The 19,826-nt window shown below is 37.8% G+C and overlaps 1 protein-coding gene across 1 annotated transcript; it reads left to right on the forward strand.

Moving 5' to 3' along the window:
* Positions 1–401: 401 nt before the first annotated feature.
* On the forward strand, positions 402–5,527 carry bsx (brain-specific homeobox). Its single transcript, XM_052039692.1, has 3 exons — positions 402–663; positions 3,732–3,922; positions 5,270–5,527. The coding sequence occupies exons 1-3, from the start codon at positions 402–404 to the stop codon at positions 5,525–5,527; spliced, it is 711 nt and encodes a 236-aa protein (XP_051895652.1).
* Positions 5,528–19,826: the final 14,299 nt, after the last annotated feature.

A 19,826-nucleotide genomic window follows, 5' to 3' on the forward strand; every position in this document is an offset into this window, starting at 1 on the left:
AACAGACTTAACTTTGTTTAGAAAAAAAAAGGGTTTTTCAAAAGAAACGCAAAGCACTTGCAGTAATTATTGTAATTGATGTGTTTCATCAGGCGCTTCTTTCAGTACCTGGGCCAGCTCCCGACAACGAACGCTACCTGCGCTAACATGCCCAGCAGGCATGGTCATTGATTCCTATCCTCCGCCCAGAGCTTCCCCATTGGCTAATCGCGGCCGTATTCCCTGGCGAAGTGCAAATCTTTTACTTCAGTAAATAGTCTCTCAACCTCCTACAAACCTGTTGCATCTAAAATAAGAGTCTCGCTAATAAAAGACCCGCCAGGCTAGTTAGCGGAGTTTCCACGCACAAACACAAAACCAAAGAACCGCTCTTTGGACTGTCAGTCAGAGAAGTTGGAACGATGAACCTGAATTTTACGTCCCCGATTCACCAGGTTTCTGCCCAGCGGCCAACGTCTTTCTTCATCGAAGATATTTTACTGCACAAACCCAAGCCCGTGAGAGAAGCCCCTCCCGTTTCTTATGCCAGTTCCTTGGCATCCCGTGTCCCTCTGCTAGAATATGGATACCCTATAATGCCAACTCCGACGATACTGGCACCGCATCCTCATCACCCACTCCACAAGCCGGAGCATCATCACCCTTACTTTCTCACGTCGCCTGGTAAGTCCATCTGTTAATTCCTAAATGGGAGCAGAACAGTAAAAGGACGTGTTTGTCAGCCGAAGGAAGGCAAGAGAGGTATTTTAAGTTTAAAGTGCGTTTCTCGGTACGTGCGAGCATCAGAGGCAGTCTGCGGTGAAAATGCGGAGTAATCTCAAGACAACACTCACACTTCGTGTTTATTTAGTTGCCTGTTTCCCAAGATTTAATCGAGCGCATTAAATAAATATTTTTAGTAGTATACAAATTCTTCACAGTTGTTTTCCAGCATCAGGAATTAGGTTGCGACTGCTCAGGTTGTGGGAATATATATGAAACCGCGTACCAGTGTAATGTAATGGAAGTCTTAGACAGCGCTGCGCTCAGTGTGATGAAAAAAAAGTGAGTTTAATCAAGTATTCAAGCCAGAAATAAGCCGCAGACGCTGATCGAATGTTAAACTGATTTTGCGAATGCGATTGTTTTTAATGTTAACCTACCTGTAATATTGCAAAGTAGGACTTGACGGCTGAAGTTTTGAACTTTTATTTCAAACTGCGTGACAAAGAGTTCTATTTCTTCTTTAGAAGACTCTCTTTCAAAGTGGAATCTTTGCTAAAGTTTTGTTACTTTGTTGAAGTTAGAATCTCATGTGATTCCAGGCAAATACGACTGATAACGGTTTTATCAATTTTATTTTATGAATGAAAGTTAGCAAACTGACACTTGTTTTATCCAGTTCCGGGGAATGAAATACTCGTTTTAAAGAGTTGTTAATCAGTGTTTCAAAATCCCTCTTTTATTAAGAAATTCGAATGTATTGTGGTCTTTAATATTTAAGGCTTTGTTTTTAAAAGTGTATTTCAAATGAATAAGATTCATCTGCATTTACTTTTAACGGATCATACTTATCAAGCTCTTAGTTACTTCTTTTCAAACTTCAACTTCAGGTGGGATTGTAGTACCGCGCAATTTTTCTCGATTAACTTCCAATTTATTTTGAGGGTTTATGTAAATTTGCGCACCGAGTAAAACCCCCGCCCTCTCCCCCCCATTCGGACCTACAGTCATTCTATTTTCTATAAAACACTCAATGTGGTCGCGAAGTAACATGACCGCCTACACTAGATAGACTACAGCTTCTCGCCAGAATGAAATGTAAAACAGATTTCCAAAACTCAGCTCTTAAAAGTTTGACTTTTATTCTATATGACATTAATGTTGAAATGTTCGTTAAATCTATTGAAATTATCTAGAGTAAAATGAAACATTTAATATATTGATGCATTTTCTGTATTAAATATATGAAATAGTTCTTCTACTATGGTTATTAACATCATTTTAAACGTCAGACATAGCAACGTTAACTATTTTAAAGTTACTACGAGGCAGTTAGACACTTAAATAGGCAGGGCACAGAAGGATATTGTCCTAATGCGGGCAGATGAGATTAGGGTAGATGGACAAAAAGGTCGGAATGGACGAGGTGGGCCGAAGCGCCCGGTTCTCTGCTGTACGATTCTATGGCTCTACTGCTTATTGATCAGGACTTCCGCAATAACTCCGCGACTTTAGTTTATTTAGCACCTTTAAGGTAGAATATAACGCTTCAAAGGAGCGGTAACAAGCAAAACAAAATGACCCCGGACCAAAGACTATGTGAGGGTAGATGTCCAGAACCATGTTCAAAGTGGGAGGTTTGAATACGTTTATCAGACACACGGTAAATCATGTAAATGCTGTGAAATCGTAATTTCAGGAACTGCCGAGTGGGTGTTGTACTGTTCAGCTGTTAGTTTGTTCAGGAACAGATGATGATGGATATATCAGCGGGCTATCTTTGAACCGAAGTACAACGAATCCATTCGGGGAGTTGGTAAACATAAATATCTGTTTGCCGATTTCTGCCCTAACTGGTGGCAACTATTAAGGAAGAAAGTGCGACTCGAACGCACTCCCCTCTTTCACCACACATTGACTTTCAATCTTTGAAAAAAGATGGACTTTATCCTATTCTAGAATTTCAGAGGAATTCGCTATTTCCTTTGTGTCTTAACACAAAACTTTGCAAGACAGAACCACTATTTTTAAACCATCGAATGTTTCAAAGCCGTTATTTAAGGTATACCAGCTTATAATATAACTTTTTACCTACTGATCCGAAGTATATAATAAACTTTTCTAAACATATATATTATACGCTGGTTTATATATACACTATATATATGAAATAAACTTTTCTAAACTTCATAGTGGATCTTAGCAGAATAGAGAAGTATCAGTACATTCTTAACAAAGTCTCTATTGTTACCAAAATAAATAAATCTCATTGTTCTACTTCACGTTCCGTTGCTTGAAAAAGGCACGAAATAACACAAAATGATCAGGTATCTTCAGCAATGGCCGTCGAGGTTGTTATTTATTAAAGCATCAGTTATGCCTTGTTGTGCAGGTCTGATACAACAACCCTCACAAAACTCGCCTTTTATTGCCCTACACCAAACGTTTCGAGACAAAACTCCAACTCCACAGCGAATCAGTACAGAATCGAAAATGCACTGGGAACTTTTGACAGGCAAAGATTTGTCAATTCCTTTAACAGATTCCCCAATCTCAAAAAGACTGTCCTGTTAATATATAGAAATCACATCAAAGAGCTGCTCGAGTAGCATTCAAAATTTACAATGAAAAGGCACTTTACAGAAATCATCGTTTAACGAGTAAATGACTAAATATTTTTAAATGTACATTGTTAAACACGTATGTTATTTTCGTACGACCTTGGAGCCTAATTAGATAAACATTGATTTTCAATCTACCTCTAATGAAACTGATAAATACGTAAAACGTTCCAGTGGGCTGTTGTCGCGGTTGATGTGTTGCTGATGATGTTAAGTGGGGTAATTCAGTACATCTGCCTTTAGTCGACCGCTAGAATTCTTGGACAAATGGTGAGAGTGGAGAACAAGACTCTGAAACCCGTGGATCCCCTCACCAAGGGATATTTTACCGTGCAAGGAATCTTCATAACGATGAGTGCTGATTTGAGAAGAAAATTCATACTAACATTGTGCCCTTGTTATCAGTAGGGATGCACGTGCCGGCTCTCTTCCAACATCCGCCTGAACTCCCAGGGAAACACTGCAGGCGGCGGAAAGCCCGGACCGTCTTCTCGGACTCTCAGCTCTCGGGGCTGGAGAAGCGCTTCGAGATCCAGCGCTATCTGTCAACCCCAGAGAGGGTGGAACTGGCGTCGGCACTGAGTCTCTCGGAGACCCAGGTACAGCTGGGAGGGGGATTGCTAAATATCGACTAAATTGTATTTTGGGCCAATACAGGAAGTTCTTTAGACTTTTCCAAAACAATCTCATTACACAAGACCAACCCAATTGATGTGAGGCATACACTGGGAGATGAAAACATCGAGGTTTTCAAACAACATCAACTGATATATAAGGAAAAATTGGGAGGAAACACAAAGAATATGTGGCCTTTCTACAACGAAGTGAGACCCGGCGAGCAACTGCTCACTGGCTCACTATCACGACTAACTTGGCGGTGATTGTAGGCCAGGACTTCCATTGGATGGAGCCAGTCACCCACATTAAATGCACGGCCTGTTGACTGGAAGACAAGTTAAGCGGATAGTTGTGCAGCCTCGAATGAAGTTTAATTCGGGCAGTTCACAATTTCTGCGTCCACTCATCGCGTTGTTGATGTCCCTACGGGACCTGGTTGTATTTGGCTCCAGACTTTTGTATCAATGCTACCACTGATATCACCCATCCCCCAAAGACATCACCGCCTCAGTACGCCCCTCGCTCCCCAGCGCGCGTAAACAGGGTCACCATTACTCAAACTTTATGTCCAACTTCCTCATCCAAATGCACGGAGCCAGGACACAGGACTATTTCTCAAAACAAAATACTTTCGAATATAATCAGCAGATTCCGCAGTGAGCACATATTACAGTAGTAAAGGTATGTTATCTAACAAGAGAAAATGGTGCAGTGAGAGTGAAATGACGGATTATCCTTGATTAAAACACTTTTTACTGCTAGTCAACAGTATCGGCTCATTCACTACACCTGGTTCAATAACAAGTCACCTGTAGAAACAGAAGTGTTCCCTTTGACATTTTCGAATCTCCCATCTATACTTCAATGCTGAGAGTTGTGATTTGTGGTGATGGTACTTTCTCAAATCCAGAGTGAAAACAAGCAGACGGTGAAATCCTGTAGGTAGATTTTTTTTAACACATCATATTATTTGGATAAAGCCTTCGGTCGCAAAGCATCCAACGTGTTTTAACCTGTTGCAATTAAATACTAATTTCAATTTTTAAAGAATCATTTTTTATGTTTCTACAGAAATAAGTAATTTCGAATATTTTTTATAAACCTCGTGGAAACACATTGGATTATATTTTACGAAATTATTGTTGGGATTTAATTATTTGATTTGAGGAACCATTTCAAAAAGTTATCTATGGTCAACAGCGGCTAAAGTCATCCCTCGCCCTTTAGCAATATATATCTTGCAACAGGGCTTGTCTCTAAACTCACTCGGTCAATGGTGTTGTTCTTCCTGTCAAATTCTTTGTGTTTCTGGCCGATGTGTTATCCAGGTTAAAACATGGTTCCAGAATAGAAGAATGAAGCATAAAAAGCAGTTAAGAAAGTCTCGGGATGATCACGGTCAGAAAAACTCACCCACCGACGACCAGCGCCTCGATTCCAGCGTCAGTGAGACGGAAATAAACCCGAAAAATTCCATAGAGATAAAGTCTTTAAGCAGCCAGAACACCTTCCTGTTAGAGGGCCACGAAGATGATGTGGATATTATTGAAGACGATGATATTTGCTCTGCTGAACATATACCGTAAAAATAAGATTAAAACTTAAGATCTCGAAATACACCAGAAAGACCTACTGTTCACACGGGAAATACTTTGAGACTGTTGGATTTGTGAGGGGGCTGGGCGAAGATCGCAGCAACCCCACCAACCCGACGCGCCAATCCCCGGACCGTACCTTCCGATAGTCTCCAACTCGGACGTTCTTTCCTGTATATAGTTAACTAACGAAAATCTAATATTTATGTCAAATATATTAGGCTGAAATAATGCCCGATGCTACCTATACTGTTAGTAATGTTGGCTCTTCAGTAGCACTTGTAGAATGCATCTCGTCAACAATTTTAAGTTATATAAATGTTAATAAAATAATTTACAAGAAAATAGTATTTAAACCATTGACTCCTCCAGTTAAGCATTTAAAATATACGGAATTAACTTTGTAAAGTCCGTCTGAATTAGATCTGTTATCAACCAATTTCCCTTCAATTTGATGTAAGCATAACTTTAAAACACAGTGATAAGGTTTTAAGATAAACCCTGGACAAAGAAACACGGCGGTGGATTTGTGTATATAGCGCGTACTTATCAATTTAACATTTCAGTCCACCTTTTCTTATTAATGATAGAAACTAATTTATACTATACTGCAAATTATTTACAGTGTTTACGGCATCAGTTTTGTTCGTAGAAAGTTTGAATAATTCACTAACTAGAATTTCAAACATGGAGGAAATTAGATTGTGTTATTCTCTTTATAGTATATATTGTATATGGTATTTTCTATATAATATATGGTAAATGTAATCTTAATTATATAGTATATGCCTTTTAAATATACTGTACGTGTTATCCTATGTATAATATATACTATGAAACATTCTCTACATAACATATACAACGTGTTGTACTGTACCATACATATTGTTATGTGTGTTATTTGCCAGTAAGGTAAAGAACATTAGCCTGGGTTTTAACATTTATGCATTGCTTGCGACCTGTTTCAACACAATCAATCCTTCTTATTTCCTTCTGTCTGCACAGTGTCTCCCTGCAGTCAGTCCATGAATAATATCACAAAATTCAAATTGTGACTCAGAAAATAGGCATTTGAAGGCTATAATATTGTAAAGGCCTCAGAATGTGCTTTTAAAGTCATCAGATCCAGTTGGTTGATGTCAATAGAAAATCAAGTAGGATTAAATTGCTGACTTTTAACATCATTGTTTGATGCTCTCATATCCTATCCTATTGTACTTCATTGAACGTGGAGCAGTTTGGGACAACTTAGGATCAGGAAAGGTGCAATTTTATTCTGTTAACAGTGGTTATAATGATCATAATAAGGCATCAATGTGTACAAACCATGTTGCACTGGTTTCCAAAATATTTGCCTTCAACTTTATCTACTTAAAAGTTCCATCTTTCAGTTTCAAGATAAATTATCTATCATTTCAGCAGGTTTCTATACAGGTTTATGATAAAGCATGCATGCATGAAAACATGACTAATTTTGCAAATATCATATCAAACAATGACCATTCTTTTAAGTTCCAAAATGATGCTCAGATTTATCATTGCATGTCGGCCACACTTTAATCAGGACTCATTCAAAGCACCACATTGAAACTCCAATTCAGAATGAGAAACATTTGAGTTAGTCTTCAATATGTTTAAGACAATTGTGATATAATTTTCAGTGAAAATACAAAGAAAGAATTCATTTACTCTTCAGCAACATGCAAGGCTTATACTGGCATTACCTAGATAATGTTATGATATGTTATGAGTAGTAATTCACCACAAATAATCAAGTTACTTTATATTGCTACTATTTTTATTCTTTTGGCATGGAAATTCTGCCATACCACTTAGTTTCATAAAGATCTGCCTCAACAACCACGAGTCTTTCTCCGTGAACTGAATTTAAGGTCATTTATTGATATCTGGAAGCCAAACTGAGTCCATCAGAATCACCAGTGGTCACATGAATCAAGCACAGTACACGTTTTCTCTGCTATTCTCACACATACTTGCACACACATTTTTTCTCTCAAAATTTAAAACTTAAAAATACTTGACAATGTGGAGTAACTAAATACTCTGGTGGTGTTAACATGAAACTTTATGTCAACACCAGGAGCAAAATCAGGAAACATTTTCAGACAAAATAAACAGACAAAATCTGAAATTCTCTCCCCAAAAATATTCCAGTTGTTGGAACATTTGGCACTTTCGAGAGTAAGGTCAATGCATTTTCATTTGTTTAGGGTATAAAGACATATGGAGTTATGGTGGGTAATTGGAGTTAAGATACTGATCAGCAATGATTTAATTGTATGTTGGAGCAAACTTGAGCAGCTAAATGGACCTCTCCCTGATTGTTTCTATGTTCCCCTACTTGGTCAATGACTTGAAATAATAACACAATTAATAATACAATTTACATAATGATACAAAGAATATGCCATATAATGTTCTGCAATGATAACAATACCTTAGAAGTTGGTCAGACTTCACAGTCTTTATCCTCATATATAGGAACTGCATTACTGTACACTATTCAGATAGTAACTTAAAAAGATATGATGGAGCTCCCTTACTGATTTTCTATGGAACTCTAGGTGTCTAAATTAAAGGTTTTAAATAATAAGACCACTTTAATAGTTGAGTTTTTTGTAAGATTTAATAAGAACAGTTATCATCAAGAAGTAATTTCCCAAACCTTCTACTGTCAGCAAGTTGAAGTTTAATTCACCAAATGCAAAATATATGGAGGAAAATTAGAATTAGCTGTAGACTTTTCATTTTATTATTGAAATAAAATGAAAAAATGTAAACCATTATCATTTAAACTGTCAAATCAATAATTCTTTTTTGAGATGTATAACCTTCTAGGATACTGATGTTGAATTGAAGTATGGGTTCAAATCCCTTTCTAATGGCTTTTGGCTACTCTTTTTTTTGACAATTTCATTCATGAGTAGCTCCAAAGCACAACACTGCCAATGATTTAAAATTGATGGCCAATTTCTATTAGAGAGACCTTTGGATGGCTGGTTGGCTGCTGTGGAAAATCACATTAGTGCAACAGGCATTGTTAAGGCATAGAATCGAGAAATGAACTTCTTGCTGTTGCTGGGTGTAAAAGGTGATATTGTCGGAGTGTGTTCATGAGGCAGAATCATGCTCTACTCAAACTAATGGATGGAGAGTCATCATGAACTTACTCACACTTTCTAGCATACACTCCACACTGGCTATGCTCCATACTGGGGGATGCACATTTATAAAATCAGCCTCTAGCATCCAGATGAACTGGAAAATGATGGCAAGCAAAGATTCATACTATAGGGCTAAATTGGATAATACTGGAAAACAAGTGCAGGTATTAATCTGCACTCATTTAATCAAGACAAAGCCAACACACTAAATTCATATTACTTACTATTACAATGATTTCTGCATCCAATCAGGATGTGCTGTTCTTTATCACATTGAGAGAGGGTCTACTTTGTGTGTGTGGACCCTGATTTGAGCTACTCTTCATTGATTAAGACCAGCCAGTTGTGCATAAAGGAGAAATGTATTGGCTCATTTCAAAAAGTGATGGGAACTTTTTTGTAAATTTGATATGTCAACAAAGACTCTTGCAAATTTCTACAGATGTACAGTGAAGAACATTCTAAATGGTTCCATCACTGCCTGGTATGGAGGCTCTAATGCGCAGGTTTGAAGGGGACTGCAGAGGGTTCTAGGCTCAGCCAGCTCCATTATGGGCACAATCTTCCCCGACATTGAGGATATCTTCAAGAGATGATGCTTCAAGAAGGTGGCATCCGTCATTAAGTACCCTCACCATCTGGGATACACACTCTTAATGTTACTATTTGGGAGGAGGTACGGGAGCCTGAAGACACACTCCAAACGTTTCAGGAACAGCTTCTTCCCCTCTGCCATCAGATTTCTGAATGGTCCATGAACCCATGAACACTACATCATTATTCCACTTTTGCACTATTTATTTATTTTCATAACCTATGGTAATTTTTATGTCTTGCACAGTACTGCAGATTTCACGACATATGTAGAAGAATCAGGTAGGGAGCAGATTGCTTTGACATTGCTTTGAGACCCCAATGTAGGAGCTGCAGAAGAGACACATATTCTATCCAAAAGGCTGTCTAAATGTAGCCTTTAAGGTAAAGGAGGGGGACAATTATGGAGACCAATGAAAGGAGTTACATCCCAAGGACCTGGATGATGTGCCACAGGAAGTTCAGTGGCTTCATATATTGTTAAAGTAAGTGAATATATCCTCAAATCCCATATTCCATCAGCTACATTATTAGACACACATATTGCTCAAGACAACACAAATTCATCATTCAACTGTCAACAATCTCTACCTGTCAAGATTTAGACCTAACATTCATAAACCCATGATTTTCCCACACACTCACTGAGCAATCCTCTAAGCCTCACTTCCACACTCTACATTTTTCATTCACTACCAGCTATACATGTCTTACTTATCTCTTAAAGCTGGTTACTATGTTCATGTAGCCCTTTTTTTAATCTCCCAAGATCTCTCTCTCATGTTTCCATCCTGTACCTAATCTGCAAGTGAATCAGTTGCATCAAACTGCTACAATGAAGAATGGTAAGATTAAAACAGTATGGACCACCAGACATTGAACACAGCATTGGATTTAACAAAAGCCTAGCATAGACATAGGGAATAGGCAACTCTAAAAGCCTCTTCTTTTAATTTAATACTACCTTTATTATCACTGGTCAGCCATGAACAAAGTACTTTCTCCACTTTCTTGTCATAAGTGATTTTGTTTGCAACTTGTGCATTAGTTCTTTAAATACTAACCATTGCCCTTCCACCATTATGCCTTATAATGTATTCTCCCAATTAACCACAGCTAATTCTCCTCTCATATCTTCTTAGTTTCTTTTGTTTATGTTTAAACCCTATTTTGCATTGAACTATGCAATGTAAAATTCTATTATATTGTGGTCATTCTTCCCTAAAGGCCCTTTGACAACAAAATTATCATTTAACTCTGTATCACAAAACAAGATCCAAAATAGCCTTTTCACTCAGTGGTTGCTCAACACATCGATCTAAGAAAGCATCTTGTATACATTCCATTGATTCACTTACCACATAATTACACCAAATTTTACTTGTCCCAATCTATATGTAGATTAAAGTCTGTCATAATCATTATTATATTCCTGATACCTGCACCACTAATCTCCTGATTTATGCAACAACTATTAGGTGGCCGATAAATAACTCCTATTAACATTTTTAGCCCTTTATTATTTAAATTGAACCTGTGTCACTAGTCTCCTCCCCTACATCACCTCTTTTTTATTTCTGAATATCGTTCTTAAATGTCAAATCCCCTTGTTTATTTAGTTCCCAGCTGTGGTCACCTTACAGGCATGTTTCCAAGTGGCAATGATATCAACTCATCCTGCAAAGGCCTTTTCTTTAGCACCTTGCATGAACTTTGCAGATCTTTCGTGCATAGAAGAATCAGCCTGATATTGCCATATTCACAGAGTCATTCTCCATAGGCTAATGGACTTTTCCATCACCATCTCCAGGTCCTCTATTTGCCAAAACAGTGGCAATGCAGTTGTGAAAGGGTTATCCTGGGTGACCTCAAAATTAATTCAGAGCCCTATAAACCATGAGTCAAATAGTGGTTAGTCAACTGTGGACATGGAGACCTCATGATGATTACTACCTACCTCCCACCTTTAACTTATAAACCAGCTCCTTGTTATTTGATAATTGGAAGAAATATTGAGGGTAGCATGTCCACAGAATATATACTCAGGATTTAAACCTCTATCATCAAGGACACCAAAATATGATGAGCTGGCTCTCTTGTAGCTACCAGACTGAACTTGCAGCAGATGATGAGATAACCAATGTGAGAGAAAAAGCTGTTTGAGCTCATTCTTATCCATCTACCTGTTGCAGAGGAACCTATCAATGATAGTATTAGTAGCACTGACCACTTCACAATATTTGTGGATAAGTCAAGAATTCTAACTGAAGAAACACTATAGCTTGTTCTGTGATATATTACTGCACTAAATGAAGCTAGAAACTCAAAATGGGGAACTTCCACCAGAATTGTATTCCATCACATTCTGTAAACTCATGGTCCACAGATCCATCACTTCAACTGTGCACCAATCTATAAAAACAAACAAAACTTGTCTCAGTGTTGAGAGTAGCAGGAAATGGCAGGAGCGGCATAAGGTTTGCTTGAAAAAGAAGCTTCTATTTATTGAAGTCATATCACAGGATGACATATATGCTGAACAGCAGAGATAGCATGCTGTAGAGGGAGCTATCTGATTCCACAATAAATGGAATAGATCAAAACTCTGTAGTATTGACAGAAGATGGTTAATCAATTAATTGGAGGAATAGAGTCCAAGTGTGTCCCACCAATGCACAGTAGCAGCAGTTTGCATCATCTACAAGACGCACTGAAACAACTCACCAAGACTTCTTCGACAGCACCTTCTAAATCCATGACCTCTACCAGCTAGAAGGACAAAGGCAGCAAAAGCATGGGGACCCCATCACCTGGAAGTTGCATCCAAGCCACAACCAATCCTGACCTGGAAATATATCGGTGTTCCTTCAGAGTCACTGGGGCAAAATCCTGGAACACTCTCCCCAACAACATTGTGGGTATACCCAGTCCTCAAGAATTGCAATGGTTCAAGAAGGCAGCTCACCACCACCTTCTCAAGGGCAACAAGTGATGAGCAATTATATGCTGGCTCAACCTGCAAAGTCCACATACCTTGAATGAATGTAAAAAAAAATGTGAGTCTGTGACTGTGAGTCCAAATGGCGGCTAAAGGAGCAGTGAAAAGGACCAAAATCAGTGGAGTGCAAGGGTCTCAGAGGATTGTAGGATTGTTACAAAGGCAGGGAGGACAACATAAAGAGGCACTTGGGAACAGTAAGTGAAGTGTAAAACTGAGGCATTTCTTGATTGGAATCTACTGGGGGTTAACAAACACAGGGGTGATGGGTGAAGGGAAATATGTGAGTTCTGCCACTGAAACAAGTTCTATGCAAGTCAAGGATGTGGAATTAGGTCGAACATCCAGTCTCATTATCTACTAATTCTGTCAGTTGCATCTAGAAGTTCCCCAGAAAGGCTGAAGCAGTTTTAAAATATAGGAGGAGTGGATGTTGTCAGGTAATATCTCATTGAAGTTTTACTTATAGTAAATAAAACCAAGATGAAATCCATCTACTTTCACCTACTTTCAGTTCCATCAGGAAGTGTCTTAATCCCCAGAATGTCGAGGAGGGGAGCTTGGAGAAATTTAAACTCTTAAAGACGTGAAACCTGATATTAAACACACTGACTTCTGGCTTAACTGTAACACATTGGGAGTTGGATAAATAACATTTCATGAGCAGTTTATACCTTCCCAGCCCTGTGAAACCCAGCACACGACATATAATGTTTAGATAAGTCTGTGCCCAGATTTTAGCAGATTTGTGGATTTAATGTCGTGTGCTGGGTTTCACAGGGCTGGGAAGGTATAAACTGCTAATGGCTTAGGGACGACAGAAGTACTTCCTCTTGCCAGCTTCCCAGCCTATCTGCCTCCCATTCCACAATCAGCCAAACCTCTCTGCACAACTTCCAGCCCTCTCCCTACAATTGCTCCCCCTAATCCCATGACCCCTCTCTCTGAGAAACCCCGATATCTGAGCCCCAGCTTATTCTTTGGGCTTTCCCTGTCAATGCCAGATGGTTTCTCAGTCTGACTGGTTCCAAAGCAATAATTCAGGTAATAAACCAAATGCTATTATGCCATTCCATTTAGTAGAACATCTCCCCTTTCTATATTTTACGTCCCCATACCACTAAAAGCATCCTATCCAGATGCATCACGACTTGGTATGGCAACTGCTCTGCCCAAGACCAAAAGAAATTGCAGAGAGTTGTGGACACAGCTCAGCACATCACGAAAACCAGCCTTTCCTCTATGGACTCTGTCCACACTTCTTGCTGCCTTGGGAAAGCAGCCAGCATAATCAAAGACCCCTCCCACTGTAGTCACTCTCTCTTCTCCCCCCTTCCATCAGGCAAAAGATACAAGAGCTTGAAAACACGTACCACCAGGCTCAAGGACAGCTTCTATCCTACTCTTGACCTCACATTCTACCTTGTCATGGTCCTTGCACCTTATTGTCTACCTGCACTGCACTTTCTCTGTAACTGTAACACTATATTCTGCATTCTGTTATCCCTTTTCCCTTGGACTACCTCAAAGTACTTATGCTTTGAAATCTGTATGGGTGGCATGCAAAACTAAGTGTTTCATTGTATGTCGGTACATGTGACAATAATAGACCAACTCTAATTCCAATTTTCAGGTTTCAGGCAGCTGACAGGCAACCCTCATACTCTATCATTTTGTTGCTGCTCCCTCTTAATCTGGAGAGATTTGAATCTTCTTATATAGGAATTGCAGGAAGTTAGTATGTGGGTTACAGCAATTAATGTTGGCAAGGGAACTGAGGCGCATTTAGGGAATTCCTTCTCTCGTTGTATAGGTTCTTAGATCACACTTTTATCTGAGGACAGGTATGCTTCTCTTGGGTACAGAGCAACAATGAATACTGGATTGATTTCTGGGATGAAAGGATGATTCTCTGTGGAAAGATCAAGTAGAATAGGCCAATATTCTCTGAAACTCAGAAGAAGGAGATGATCTGATTGAAATGTATAAGATCCTTCAGGGGATTGACAGAGTGGATGCTGAAAAGCTGTTCTTTTTTGCTTGGAGGACTTAGAACCAGGAGTTATGATCTCAAGATATGGAGTCACATATCTAGGACTGAGGTCAGGAGCAACTTTCTTCACTCAGAGGATTATGAACCTTCGGAGTGCTCAGCACTACATGGTACTGGATGTTCCATGGCTGAGTGTAATTGAAACAGAAATTGAGTTTTGGAATCCAGAGAAATCAAGAAATATGCAATTGAGCACAAAACTGGACTGGGTAGAAGATCATGTACATCTTGTGGGATAGCACAGCAAGCTCAAGAAGCTGAGTGGCTACTGTTCCCATTTCTTATATCCAGTCTCCTTATAAATATTAGGGTCATCATGTTGTTCTGTTACTTTAAGATGAAACTGGTTGAACAATCAGTATTATAGTATCTTAATAGTCTTAAAATAAAAATCTAAATGAAATTTTTAAGATTTCTTTGGAGCTCACATGCAATACATTTTTTATATTAATGGCTTTACTTAGAGTTTGAACCATTCACCGGGGAAGGCTTTAGCATTGAAAATCTGATGGTAAATTAGTGGCTTTCTATAATCCCATAATAAAGGCAGGACCAGGAGCTGGCAGTGCTGTTTACTGGAGAAGCACAAAGATGACCATTAAGTCCAAAAAGGTTTTCACAATTAAAGATCAGTTCTTGACCATTTTTATCACAGCCATTCACAAGGGAAGAAAATAACTGTGAATTATCTAGGTGAATTCAAAGGATAAAAAGGATAGTAACTGAACCTTCAAAAAATTGTTGTTACTATAATTATCAGACAGCAAAAAGAGTTGAGAATATGGTCATTTATGTGATTTATGGCTTTTAGTGATATATTTTCAAATACAGCAAAGGTATTTTTGCCCTGGATGGCTATTTTACTCTTTAACCTTTAGTCGGGTGTTGCATTATCTAATTTTGTATCTCGAGTCCAGGATCTTCAAAACCTGAATTTTGTATTGAATTGCCAAAATGATAATGGAAAAATCTTACAGGTTGGAATTTGTTCCTGCTGAGAGATCAAAATAATCCCTCCGTACACTCCACACCACCATTCTCCAGTGTACATTCACTCATCAGTCAGACCCTGTTCATCGAAGATCCTGCTGCTGGTAAATGGATTTACATTTACGTTCTGGTTTAGACTGAAATTTAGCATTCACCTTGCCTCTCTAGTGAGCAGCCTGCATTTTTAACACACCGTGTTCAAACCACAACATGACAGCATGATCCTTATCTCCAATCATACCTTGGTCTTTCTACAACTTTTATACATTTGAGCACTTCATCAGATGAGAGCAAACCAGGAAGAAGGCATGACTGGATTGAGAGAAAGAAAAGAGAGAGAAAAATTAAAAAGTAAGGATTACAATTATTATATTTTAATTTATGTACAGTTAATGCCTGAAGGAATAATGTCAAAAAGTAATTAAATTTGAAATAAAACACAACATTTTCTGTGATGCTTAATTTGTAGTTATCACTCAAATACAGCAACATCACATCATTCAATACTCTTTAATGATGAGAAGTTGCTTTTCTAAAGCTAACTCCACAATTCAAACAGCAAATTTTGGATAATCACATTCCGTGCTTGATGGCGTGTCTTTGCCACATAAATATAGATGCTGTTAGCATAAGTGTTATCTTGTGAGCAAAGTGTAGCCCATGGACTCCTTAATCACCAGGTTAAGATAATTTGTTCAGCTGTCCTGACATATGAAGGTGGTAAAAAATTATCTGATCCATTTCCAAACATTTCTTTATTAGAACATTGATTTCTTTGCAATGCAAATGTTTTACTCAGCAAGGAATGCCTAAGAAGGAGGCTCCATTTTCCTCTTTATTATTGCTGAGTGCTATTTGTTTTCCTTTAATTATTAAGTTTCAACATTTCAGTCAGATTCACTTCTTTATCCAGATCCTCTCTATTCTTCTGCTGTCATTCAAATGTATCAAATTTTTGGTTATCTTGTTGCTAAAACAAGACTGTAAATTGTTATTGGCTGCAATTTTGTTAGAACAATTATCAGTCATTTCATGATCTTTGTAATTTATCTGCTTGCCAACTAGTCATAACTAATGATAATTTATGTGTTCACTATTATGAGTTGGCCAAGTCAAAAAGACACAGTAATTTTGTGTGAAAATCAGAAAATTGCAGATGTGGTAAATCTGGAATCAGAAAATGATGGAAACCCTCAGCAGGTTAGTTGGCATTTGTGGAATGTTCGTCAGTGAAAAAGAGAATGTTTCATGTTGGGAAAGAAAGAAAATTTTGTTCTGAATTCCAGTTTTGTGCATCTGCCTTTTCCCTACATATTGAATTTGTAATTACATGTGCATAATGTAACTTCAATTATGAAGTATTAGTAACATCTTACACCACAATAATTAAATTTATTTACGATAGCTGTTAATTAGCTATCCACTGATAATTTACAGATGAAATTGTAACTGATGACCCATATTGTATTTCTGGGGTTTGATAGTTAAACTGATGATAGAACAACTTTCAAAAATAATATCGCCAATAGTATTGAAGAAAACCTTTTATTTGGGTCAAAGTAGAATAAATATTAATAGTAATTTTACTAAAAGGTGATTAGTTCTTATTTTAATTCAGTAGCATAATTAACATAAAAGTTGTATCAGGCATGGCATTGGAAAATATTCTGAGAGTTGAAAATTCAAGTTGTAAACATACCATTCCAAAATCATTGATTAAATATTCCATGTAATACAAAACAATTCAATGTGCTGATATGGTGATGATGGTGAGGCGGGGGGGTGGTTGAGGAGGGAGGCTGGAAAATGATGCTAAGAGGTAGGTAGGTATCAATTATGTTCCTATAACCTCTATTCATTAAGCTAAAGATCTCATATTTTAATTGTCCTCAGCATGGTTAGCCACTTTCAAAGATCTGTGTGCTCATGCTTTAATTCTGCACCTTCTTTAAAACTGAACAATTTTGCAGAAATTGCCTCTCCTCAATCCCTCTACCAAAATGAATCACTTCATATATCTGCTTGGCATGTTTGCCTATTTCATTAATTTATCTCTGTCCTCTTGGAGTTACCATCTTCCTCACTGTTCATTACCTTTCTAAACCTTGGGATATCTGCAAGATTTGAATTATGTCCTGTATGCCCAAGGGCAGGTCAGCTCTTGAAATTAAAACAAAGAAATGGTCCTAACACTGACTTTAGAGCCACTTTTGCATCCTCCACCATTATTTTGCCATACTCATGTCCTCTGTACTAATCTAAGAATACCACAGAATGAGTTTTTGCAGTTTCCACCTGTCACCAACCAAGTATTGTTTCTCCATTGTTATCCCATCTCATTTCTTTGCCACATCCACCTTCAATGTGAGTTACCCAATGCTTATTAATTAGACAGGTATGAAAAATTACTTTGATGAAGTATCTGCAACATTGCCTGCAACTCCATCCTCAAGAAAAGAGAAGAAAAAAATAAATAGTTCATATCTATGTTACAGTAAAACTCCAATAATTATTTGGAAACACTGGTCATTTAGCATCTGGCTCATCAGGTGATGTTTCCTGAGCTCCCGGGGCCCTGTTTCCCTAGCATCATGAAACTGATTGAGGCTCCAGTTCCCTCACACCCTTAAATTTACTGGGTTCACTGGAAAATTTACTAAAATACTAAGCAGCATCTAAAAAAAGTAAGTCCACGTGTGTTGGGGTATTAATAGGAATAACATCCAATAGTGTGGAAAATCCACCAGTCAGACACCAACAAAGTCCCAAGTATGTTGATTATTAGAGTTTTGCACTAGTACTTTTATAATTCTGTGATAACTATATTGGCTTTATTGCAGTCTTTATCAATGTAGAACTCATCTGTAGCATGAGGGCAATTGTACCAGAGGGAGAAAAAAGTTGAGAGCATTTATATTTGTGAGTTTGGTCTAAACTTCAATCAATAGCAAATTCATTCTCAAATAAACATCATGGAGTAATTGAAGGAACATTAGAATTGTAATAACCATGTCAATCACTAACATTTCTTAGACAGCTATTAAAAGGATTTATATCTGATTAGTCCATTTCTGAATACACCAGATTTTCCATTGTAACTCTTCCAAAATATTGTTTTAACTTCTTAATCTTATTTAATATTAATTGTACATTGCTTTCTTCCAACTTCATTAATAGCCTGGACTCAGTTTCACATTCTAACATCCAATCCTCCCTGAAGGTTTAATGCTCACATCATAACATCTAATGCTTTTCGTTTATCTCAGAGCCGCTTTGCATGCAACATCAGATCATTAACAAGGATCCATTACACCATGTTTTAAATTAATTTACTTCCTGTGGAATTATTTCTAATGGGCCTCGAATCAGCAGGTTGGCTGGGTAAGCACTGGTAATTTCAGTCTTACCTAAGAAAAGAACATACAAAGTTCAAGGTTCTTCATCTCGCCTGGAAGGTGTCTATTTGTTTCCATAATTTATGAAATTAGTCCTTGCTTTTCACAGATACATGTTAGTCATTTCCTTCCACCACTTTTTTTTGTGTATATTGCACATGTTCAGTCAGGAAAAGCATTTGCATTATTATTTATCAGCAAAACATCAAAAGATCCCTTTTCACTGTAAGGCACTTACAGCATGCACAGCAGCACTTTTTAAAATATCACTCTTCATGAAAATTGACAAATAATTCTGGTGCAAATTTAAAAATGGTTATGTAGGGAACCCAATTATTTAAAGCGAACATTATATGTGAAACAAGAGAATGGAGTGGCATCGGAGATCTTAGAAGCTAAACCAGTTCATTTTCCAAAATGTGACTTTGATATGCTGACAATTTAAAAGGAAAGCATTGGTGTACGGATAGTGCGGAAGGTGATCAATTAAGAGATTAAGCATTTTGCAGCACATGGGGCACATCTGCATTTTCTCCTAATAACAAGGCCATCAGCTCATTTTCAGAACACTGCTGTCTACTTCAGTTCAGGCTTCACTTCAAAGACCCAACGTCTGCCTGTGCTATTTAATCAGGGGAGGGATGCTAATTTGGCCTTCTTAATGTGTGGTGGTAAGAGACTCCTTCAATTAACTGAATTCTATAGTAAGAGAATAAAGGGATGCAAACAGAGTCGACCTGGAAAGGCAGATTTCTCATTAAATCAAAAGGTCCAGCATTCATTACCTCTCGCATCTGAGGCTAAACACTAAATACACACAGAGCATCAAAGGGTCCGTGATGGGTTAAATAGGGAATGCAATCTAATTAAAATATTACATATGGGTAAATAGCTCTTTGATATTCATCTAAAGGTTCCATTAAAGAAATAGGTGCTTCAGATTTGTATTATGGGGGGGATTATCACTTTTAAGTACGAACAACAAGTTTGTGCCTAATCAGAACTGCTTCAAAGTGTCATCATTTTGTGACCCATTTGCAGAACCAGTCGAGAATGAGAAAATATGCTGATATCT

This window comes from Pristis pectinata, chromosome 27 (assembly GCF_009764475.1).
Source record: "Pristis pectinata isolate sPriPec2 chromosome 27, sPriPec2.1.pri, whole genome shotgun sequence".
Taxonomy (NCBI): Eukaryota; Metazoa; Chordata; class Chondrichthyes; order Rhinopristiformes; family Pristidae; genus Pristis; species Pristis pectinata.

Excerpts from the sequence above, each read along its gene's own strand:
- bsx (XM_052039692.1), top strand. The coding sequence starts at position 402 with ATGAACCTGAATTTTACGTCCCCGATTCACCAGGTTTCTGCCCAGCGG. Across the intron at positions 664-3,731 it reads TTACTTTCTCACGTCGCCTG|GGATGCACGTGCCGGCTCTC; the intron begins GTAAGTCCATCT and ends TGTTATCAGTAG. Across the intron at positions 3,923-5,269 it reads TGAGTCTCTCGGAGACCCAG|GTTAAAACATGGTTCCAGAA; the intron begins GTACAGCTGGGA and ends TGTGTTATCCAG.